The 9,577-nt window shown below is 58.8% G+C and overlaps 1 protein-coding gene across 1 annotated transcript in view; it reads left to right on the forward strand.

Moving 5' to 3' along the window:
* The first annotated feature begins 946 nt into the window (after window positions 1-946).
* SIX1 (SIX homeobox 1) overlaps window positions 947-9,577 on the forward strand; it is a 16,576-nt gene continuing 7,945 nt past the window's right edge. Inside the window, exon 1 of the mRNA XM_044436251.1 lies at window positions 947-1,013. Within this exon, the coding sequence (XP_044292186.1) occupies window positions 947-1,013 (67 nt within the window). The remainder of the gene's footprint in view (window positions 1,014-9,577) is intronic.

Here is a 9,577-nt window from a genome sequence, read left to right on the forward strand (position 1 = left end):
TGACAAGAGCGGCCGGTTTTGGATTTCTTTTAACATTCCTATGGGGCAATTATAATCGTGAAAATATAACTTAAACGGAGGAAGAGGGACGAAAGCTTTCGGTAGATTTACAGGAAAAAGGGGGGGTCGCAATAAAATTATGCCTACCTTTAAAAAAAATCTGATGGAATAAGGCTATGAATTTCGTGGAAATAAGATAGATTAACAGTGCTGTCTTAATAGGTGCCTACTCCAAGTAAGTCTTACTAAGTTTAATGGGGTTTCCTCCCAAATTAATGGGCATAGAATTACACCTCACTCCCGGGAATAAGTCCCGTGGGACCAAGTGAGACTTACTCCCGAGAAAGCCTCGAACACGTCCTCTAACTTTTTCATCGGCTGGAAGGAAAACCAGAGAAGCGCCCCGATTCTGAAAGCCAAGTCCGTTGTTTGCAATGGCGTTGGCTCCCAAAAGAAAATAGCTGGGACCGCGCCGGGCAAGCAGTTTTGAGTCTGAAGGCGTCCCCACGATCCAGGCAACAAGACGCGTTTTAAAGGTGCCCCTTAGCTGAGCCTCGTGTTGAATCCTGCCCTCGGCACACAGGCCAGCGGCTCGCGTTTGTCCTCCCCAGAGTAGACCCATTGCGCTGAAGCTGCGCGGCCCCGGCACTGGAGGCAAGCTCCGCCTCGAAGGGCCCCGGCTGCGGCGTCGCTCCGGCCCGAGCGCGCCGGATCTCCCGGGGCTTTTGCGCCCGATCTGCGCGCGAGGCTCGCTCCGGGGAAGGGCAGCCTCCGACCGGCGAGCTGGGCCGCGTTGCGCCCCTCGGCCCGCCGCCGCGCTCTCAGCCTCGCGGATCGGGGCCGCCCCGCGCCGGACCCTTCGCCGTCTTCGTGGCGCCCGCTTCGAAGGCCGCTGCCGGTTAATCCGGAGCAGAGGAGCACCACACGCCGCAAGCAGGAGGCCTGAATGCGAGGCAGGGGGACGGGGGTCTTCCGGAAGGTGCATCTCTTTCAAAATTATAAAATCGCCCGTGTTCATGTTTGCTTCCCCTCAAATGACCTGATTAATTACTAGCTCCCCCCTCCAAAAAAAAATTAAGCAGTGGAGTGTTTTAAAGGGCGCGCCGCGGGGGGGGGGGCGGGGGAGCGGGCTGGATAAACAGAGCAGCCTCGCTCCGCGCTTTGCGCCAAAACAAACCGGTCCCTCCTGGTCTGGCTTTAGCGGCAGCGCCCTGGATAATGAACTCCATCTTTCCAAGCCGAACTTAACTGTTTATTTAGTGTCACCCCGCATTACCATCACTGGCACTTTCCTCTGAACAGAAGGAGCTGGAGGGTTTCTCCTCCAAAAAGGAAATTCTTTTTAGCTTAGGCAGACTTCAGCAACCAGGATGCACGGGAGGGAGGGAGGGAGGGAGGGAGGGAGAAGCGGTCCGCCTTCGGCTGATTTTCCCCCTCGGTGGCTGAAAACGCTGCGGAGAGACCGCGCGCGGAAAACTAAAGCGGGTGCAGCCAACGCTGCAGGGGGGAAGCGCGCGCGCCGTTTCCGGGGCTCCAAGTCAAGTCTTGCGGGGAGGGCGCGATCCTGTGCGCCTTTGGAGCTGAGGAAAGGCCTACAATTCCCAGCATGCCCCAGGCCACGGGCATGCTGGGAATCGAAGGCCTTGGTTCAGTTGCACGCTCACACGGGATGCGCCTTGCTCGCAAGGAACCCGAGGCGCCCCTGTTCACACAGTCTCCCTCCTCTCCGGTTTGTCCTCACAACCACCCTGTGAGGTAGGTGAGGCGGAGCGGCCAGGTGCCTGGAAGAGCCCGGGTCGCCCGAGCCCCAGCGCCGTCTGCCGGCCACCCGCACACGGGCCCTCGACCACACTCCTTGCGTTGCAGCCGCAGGCCTCCAGGCCCGAGCACGCGAGCGCCTTCCGGATCCAGAGAGCGATCCTCGCTGCATCTACCGAGGAGTCAAGCCCCCGGCGCGCACTTCCCTGGGGAGGCGCGTGCGAAGATCGTGGCCCGGCCCGTTCCCGGGAGGATCCGCAGAGCTGCAGGCGCGCCCGCCTCGGCTGGAGCGAGCCCTCCTTTCTGCAGGCGGAGCTGCGTGTGGCAGCTTGGGGCGCCTTGTCGTGGCCAGAGTGCTGCGTGTGTGTCGGGGGGGGGGGGCGGTCGGTTGAATGGAGGCCCTCACTGTGCGAGCGGTCGTGGGAAAGGCGGAGGCCCCGCGCATCCTCCCCTGTCTGGCCCGGGCACCTTTCCCAGGCCCGAGGCAAGTGCGAGAGAGATGCAGGCGAGGCTGGCTGGCATCAGGGCAGTGGGCCGCCCGCAGGTGCCCCGAAGCATCGGCACGTTGTTTCCTTCTCCCCCCCGAGTGGCAGGCACGGCAGCGGGGCGGGGGGCGAAGCGTCGGGCCCTGCGCAGCCTGCGCACCGGGTCGGGGCTGGCCCGAGGTTGCTGCCGCCCTGTGTGCGCTGAGCAGCGCCGGCCTGCTGAATTTCCGCGCGGGCAGCGCGCAGCGCTCGGCCCTGCTCGATCGGGAGCCCGCGGCGCCTGCAGTCAAGCGTGAGGTCAGGTTGCCAGGCGCATCCCTTTCTGCGAGACCCGAAAGGCTGGGGGGCGGCCTGCGGTGCCTTCCCCGCGGAGCCCTCCTGCTGCGTGGCGGCAAGAGAGCGCGCTGCGTCCAGCCAGGCGCTCGGCCTCCGCTGGCTCCACCGCTGGCCTGCTCTACCGGGATGTTGTAAGCATCCGTGAGGCAGCATATGTGGCGCGCCTTGGGACAGGAAATCGACGGGCATGCCTGCCGCCATTGTTACTGAACTCCAGCATCGCCCGCTCCCGTATCTGCACCTACAGACGTGCAACCTAACACTACCCGAGTTTATCCAGAAGCAGGCCTCTGAATTCAGCCGGACTCGTTCCCAGCGAAGCGAGAGAGGACAGACAATCCAGGCATCTAAGCAACTCCGGCCGGGCCTTGGGCCTGCTCGCAAGAGGCGACACGCGGGCAGTGCTTCATTCGCACGTGAGGGGCGGGCTCCCCTGCAAGGCTTCCCAGGCAGCCCTCGGCTCTCATCTTCTTCCTTCGGAGCGGCCTGAGTGACACCGCTTTGTTTGTACAGGTGTTCGGGGTGGGGGGTGATGGGGCCAGTCCTTGAAAGTCTCCTTCGAGTCCTGGATTATTTTTTTTTCCTCGGCGCTTTGGGCGGAAATGCCTTGAAAGGATGGGCACGGAGGAGGGCTGGGAAAAGCCCCGCTCTCTTTCAGTCGCTTTAATTTTTAAGGGACGTGGGGCGGGGGGAGGGGGCGGAAAGAAAAGGAAAATACAAGTCCTTTATTGTTTAGAAATAAGCCAAGCAACTGGTCCTCTTTCTCTCTCGCTCTCTTCCCCTCGCGCTTAGCAGCCAGGGAGGGCGAGATCCGGTATCACGTTGCAGATTCCCACTAAAGATAACGAAATGCGATCTATTTTTCAGGACGGCCAGTGGATGGGAAAAGCGCTCTGTACGACACAAAACTCATTTACTAATGGCCAGGTTTTGGATTTCCTCCGCTTCTCCAGGGTCGGAAATCGCGGGAGTTTTAGGTTACTTGCCGCCGCAGAAGACGCGGCCGCATTCTGCAAATCCCTTTATTTTTAATTAATAAATAAGGGCGAGCGTTCCCCAGGACTCAGCCGCCTCTGGAGATTTTCTTTCTCTCTCTCTCTCTCTCTCTCTCTCTCTCTCCCCCCCCCCACCCTAAGGCACGCACCCAGTTGTTTACGTTCTTGATTTGGAGGAAACGAGGCCGGAAGGTGGGCAACCTCTTGGCGATCGCCGCCCCCGCCCCCGCCCCCGCCTTGCCCAAACCACAGATGCGCGCATGATAGCCGTGCACGGTTTAATTTTACGCCGTAAATCGATTTTTGCAGGCAGTGCCGCTCAGGGTTGCCCACGGAATTCTGCCACGTCCGAGCCACGGTGGGGCTCGGCTCTGAAGCCTGCGAGTGGCCGCGGACAAAAGCCGCAGCGGCCTAACCCTGCGGAGGTTTCTCGGCAAGCTGCCTAGGATCGGGGCGCGCCAGGCTGGAGAAGCGCGCTGCCCGTCCGCGAACACGCCGCGCGGCTTTGGCCCGGTGGGCCAGGAGGCAAGCCGCGCGATCCTTAGCCTGCCTACTCGGAAGTAAGCGCCGTGAAGGCTAGGGTGACGCTAGGCTTGGTGTCAGTGCGGCTTACTTGGGGGAAAGAGGCAAGGCTGGCGGCCGGCAGCTTTCCTCGCCCTGCCAGGAGGCTGGGGCGTTCGCGCTCTGCCCACCTCCGCGGGAGCGAGCCCCGCTCGACCTGGGGGGCCCCTTTCCGAGGAGGCACCTGGGACCCGACGGAGGCGCTGCAAGCCAGAACAGGCGGACCTACAAGCAGTCGGGGCTGCCATCCTTAGGGCTTACTCCTGTGTAAGGTTAGACAGAGGCGGGCTGCGAAGACAGCCATGGGCAGCTCTGTCCTGCGTCTACGAAACCGTAAAATAGCAGATACATTCAGCAGTGGGTTTCTATTTATTAAACGATTCGATTCTTTGGAGGAAAGTCTTTCCTGGATGCCCGAAGAGCCACTTTTTCCTTGCGTTGCCTTCGGGACCGAGAGCTTCTCGCGGCTCTTTTTCGTGCGCCGTTCCCCTCCCCAGCTTTCCGGAGTTTCTTTGGAGAAACGAGAAGGGTGCGGGTTTAAATGCAGGGAGCGAGCCCTCTTCGCAGCTGCTCGGGGGGGAGGGGGACTCCGGCGAACAGCAGGTAGAGACCCCTTGTGCAGGAGACATCGCTTAGATTGTCCCCGGTTTCTGCAAGCTGGGCATGAACAGCAAGCCTTTCCCCACGGGGAGGGGAGCGCGCGGGGAGCCCCTTTCCAGCCCAGGCACGAAGCCCTTGCGTGCAACGCGCTCGGGCGAGCGCCGCCGACTCGCCCTCCACTCGCCCGTCCACAATCAGCCCGGCTGAAACCAAATTGGGGCTGGACTTCCCTTCCCAGTAACTTAAGAAGGAGGCGGATATAACCGCGTTGAAAACCTGGCGTTGGTCTCCTGCGGAGACCCAGTTCAAGGAGTTCCCGGACGACGTAAATGGAGATGGGTTACGTGCGCATCCCAGAACAGAAGCGTTAAAGGGGGTCCTAGTCCAGGGTAGCGGTGAAAGAGAGGGAATCGTCTCCGCGTTTACATCCCAGATGTTTGGGAAAGGACCCTGAGGCGGGGGGGGAGGGGGGAGGGCGGTAGTTTCTACTGTTGGTGCAAGAAATAGCTGCCCGCCGACGGCGGGATCTGTATCCATTTGGTTTAAACGGGCCTTTCTCCTCACCCGCCAATCCTGCAGGTATAAGCTGTCAGACCTTTGCCCCTTAAAAGAATCCCTCAAGTCCTTTTTCTTTTTCTTTTTTTAAGTATCAGCCGCCGTAAAGATGCATTTAGTAAACGCTTTTCTGAAGGGGCGGCCCTCCATGCGGAACGCCTTCCAGCCTTTCTCGCGTCTCTTAGGGAAAAAATTGTTCTGCGCGGCTGCTAGGGAGTTTAGGGTACGGGGGACAGCAGAGAGAGAGAGAGCGAGAGAGCGAGAGAGCGAGAGAGAGAGTTTTTTCGTGGGGGGGGGGTGGCTTTAAAGAGCCCCGTTCCGGTCTCGGCGCAGCTGCCTTGTCATTAAGCATCCTTCCAAGTCGAGACATTCTTTCTGGCAGGACACTGGAACGACTTCTCTGAGACATCATCAGTACGGAAATAAAAAGGGCCAGGGAAAATAACCAGGTCGAGGACAGGAGCTCAAGGAATGACTTCGGATTAGAGAATGCACAGCAACTTTTCCAACTTGGCGCCTGTGCTAGCTCAGGATGATGGGATATGTAGTCCAACGCGTCGTTTGGAGAGTGCTAGGGTGGCAAAGGTTGGCAACTTGTCATGCCCGCCAACTGGCTGGGTTTGAAAAGTAAAAAGAAAAGCAAAGCATCTATTTTACGAACAAGCACGTTGGCTTTATCTCCTCGGCTACCTGGCTCACAGGTACTTCTGCAAGAGCCGGAGAATTTTAAAAGCACCTTAAGGAGAGAGGGTAATCTGGTTACCAGAAGCCTAAACGTGTGGCTTCCTAGTCAGAGTGCTGGACTGAGCGATGTGGGTTGTAGCCCCCACTTAGCCATGAATCTCAGCAGGTAATTTTGGGCCTGTCGCTGACGTACCTCCCAGGGTTGTAAGGACAAAATGGAGAGGCGAATCATGTACAACTTGGATTTCTCAGAGGAAAAACAGGCTAGAAATGCAACACACAAAAGCATGCCTCCCATTTCGGTCAAATTCAGAATATTAAATTGACCACCAAACGATACAGCAAATAGCACAGGAAGGATTCTCACTTTCCGCCAGAGGAGTGTGCTTCTGTGGGCAGAGGGGCATGCAAACCCGCCTTGTCAGATTTGCATGAACTCAGCTGCCGCGACTGGAGCCCTGGAGAAATGCCAAGGGGCCACCATGGGCCATGTAGTCCAATCAGGCAAGTCAACAGAAATGTGGTGTTTCAGTGTATGTGTGTCTGAAGCAGTTAAAGATGCGAGGGATCATAACAGAAAAGACAGATGGCAAATGCAGGCAAAATATTTATGAACATGTATTTATAATCCAGCACAGCCTCTGTGCCTCTTCATGAGCCCCTCTGTTTTCAGTTTCAAGGCGACTTACTCCTTGGTAAATGGGATCTTTGACCTACTGAGTCTAAGGAGCAGTTCCCCTTTGATTCCGTGGGAATTACTTCTGAATGCTGTTGCAGTGTAACCCTATACACTGTAGGATATAGAAGTAAATCCTAATGCATTCAGTGTGAATTACTCACAAGTAAGTGTGTATAGGATTGCAACTTTCCTTGACTTACATCTTGGTGAACAATTGGATGGAAGGCGGTGTACTTGATTTTCCTTTTTACAAGTAAAAAGGCCACAAAGAAATATTTTTGGAAGGAAGGAAGGAAGGAAGGAAGGAAGGAAGGAAGGAAGGAAGGAAAGCAGGCAGGCCAAACTCTCAAGGAGGCCCGAATACCTTCGCTCTCCCACTCCACACAGCTGAGAAGTCAAAGTCACCACTGCTGCCCGCGTGTTCCCGTGAAGTTCGTTCTCAAACGCATATCCCAAACCAACACGTGCATGATTCAAAGCTCCTCTACATTTCAACGGGTGGAAGGGGTGCGGGATGGAAAGTCCCTTGAACAGTCTTTCGTGACGAGGCATCAAGGGAGCAAGTTAAGAACAACTCCGAACCGCAGAGCCCAATACACGAACCGGTTAAGCGGGGAGATATTGGCCCAAAGCCCCGGGGAAACGAGGCTTCGCAACCCCAAAGCGCGGGGCTCGTGCGGCAATCCGACACGCGCTGCCCAGGGAGCCAGCCTGCTTGCTTGCTTGCTTGGCGCCCTCCAGTTATGTCGGAATACAAACCCCATCTTCCCCAGCCAACATGGCCGGCTTCAGCCGCCGCACCACCATCTCCCATGAGACAGAATAACACAGGAACGCGATCAAAGCGCGGTAAAGCGCTCTGAATATGCTCAGTGCTGTATAAATGTCGAAATGTTTACTTGGGCCACTGAAATCCCGAGGACTTTTCCCAGCCTGGTAAACACGTGTCGGGTTGAGGTAGATTGCAGCAACCCGGTTTTCCGAATGCAATTTGGGCTTCACTGCGGTGAGAAGCCCGCCCGAGTCCCGAGCGCACCGACCCCGAAGCAAACAGCAACTCGCCCCCCGCCCGTTCGCGCTGCAGCGGGCATGAACCCCGGTTGCCCCTGCAAAAGCGACTTGTAAATCGGCCTCAAATCCCCCGGGCCCGCCTTCGGTGGATCCGCTTTCCAATATATTTAAAACGTAATCTCCTAATCAGCGCCTCTGTTGGCCACTTATCTCCTCCGAGATTAAGTCGGCTCATAAAGGCGCTCCCCTTTCGCGCTACTTGCCGGCGCGGCTTCGCTTATCTCTCCCTCATTGTCCTTATCGCAGACGCCGCTCCTGACCATAGATTGCCTTTATCTGGAGAAGTTCTAATTGCTTTTCTTCCCCGCCCTCCATCTTCTTCTTCTCCACAATTGCATTTCGAACCAGGCATGCAAACTGAGGATTAAGCACCGCCGTGAGGACGCGGGTCCCAGGCAAGGTGGCAAAGCCATTCCCACAACCCCAGGAGCTCCTCTCTATCCTCTCCCCCCTTCCGACCCGTCTCACTGCAGGCCGCTTGCCGCGCACGCGGTTGCTCAGAAGTAAGTCTCCCCGGGGTGCGCGCGGGTGCCTGGGGCCAGGCGTCTGAACCCGAACACGCTTCCTAGAAAAGTCGAGGGCTACATTCTCCTGCGGCCATTCACAGAACCGGGAAGCCCAGCCGTGCACGTGTTTATAAGGAACTCGCATGCAGCTCGACGGGGCTCTTCACTCCCGCGTTCGCACGCCTGTGATCCCTGCTCCTTGGGGTTTACTGCCAGTGCCTTGCAACGTGTTAGGAGTGGCCGTGAAAAAGGGCAAGTTGCAAGGCCGGCGAAACTTAGTCACGGGAACAGCAAACGCAGCTCTCTCCATCGAGGTCAGAGTTGTCCACACGAACTGGCAGCGATCCTTCCCGCAGCTCCGAGGGAGGAATTCCACCTCGGCCTGGAGCTGTTGGGAATCGAACCGGTGCCCTTCTGGTCGCAAAGCAGGTGCACCCCGCGACGCTGCTTCGCCGCGAGGTTCCCGGATCCCCCCGCGCAGAGCAGAGCACGGACTCCTGGGTGCCCATGGCGGTGACAGCGCGTTTCGGTCCACTTTAACCCAAGTGGCGCCCTCTCGAGCTGCGTTCCCTAACCTGATGCCCTCCGGGTGAGCTGGACTACAACTCCCATGGCCCACATCTAGGAGATGCTGGCGGGGATTCCGTGCACCCATCTGGGGACGCCCCGGCGGGGGAGTCTGAGTTCCAACGATCAGCAGCTACTTGGATAACAGGAATCCCTCCAACCCCCCCCCTTGGGGGGGTCTTTGGGAGAACTGCGACGCGTCCCTCCCTCCCGCGCGCTGAGGGGCACCCTTTCCAATCCGCCCCCCCCCCTTCCCCAGGACTCAGACCCGGAGAAGGGGAAGGGAATTACTTCTGAGTCTGCTAGCATTTCGCTGCCGGCGTCTTCGGGCACCTACGGGGTGGAAACGGGAAGGAGCACGAAACCTCCGCGGAGGGGGAGCATGAATAAAACCGCATTGTTTTTCCGGCGGGGGCGGTGGTCCCGCAGCATCCCCGCAGGCGCCCCCCCCACCCAGGCCGAGCGGCGATAGCGACTTCCTGACACGCAGGTAACGCAACAGGGGCTCGTCGGGAAGGAGCAGGTCCGAGGCGGCGGCGGCCCGGGGGGCGCGGCCGGGGGCGGGGAGCCGCCCCCCGCTTGCGCGGGCCTCCTGCGCGCCCCGCTTGCGCCGCGCCCGCGCTCCCTCGCGGCGACACTTGAGCCGCGGCTCAGGTTGCAGGGCCTGACGTGCCTCCCGGGGGCAGGCGGGGAGGGGGCGCGCGAGCGGCGCTATCTGTCTCCCTCCCTCCCCTCCCTCGCCAGTCCGTCCCTCCGCGCCGAGCCAGAGCGGCGGCGCGG

The sequence above is a fragment of the Varanus komodoensis genome, unplaced genomic scaffold, assembly GCF_004798865.1.
Source record: "Varanus komodoensis strain SLA01 unplaced genomic scaffold, ASM479886v1 scaffold3, whole genome shotgun sequence".
Classification (NCBI taxonomy): Eukaryota; Metazoa; Chordata; class Lepidosauria; order Squamata; family Varanidae; genus Varanus; species Varanus komodoensis.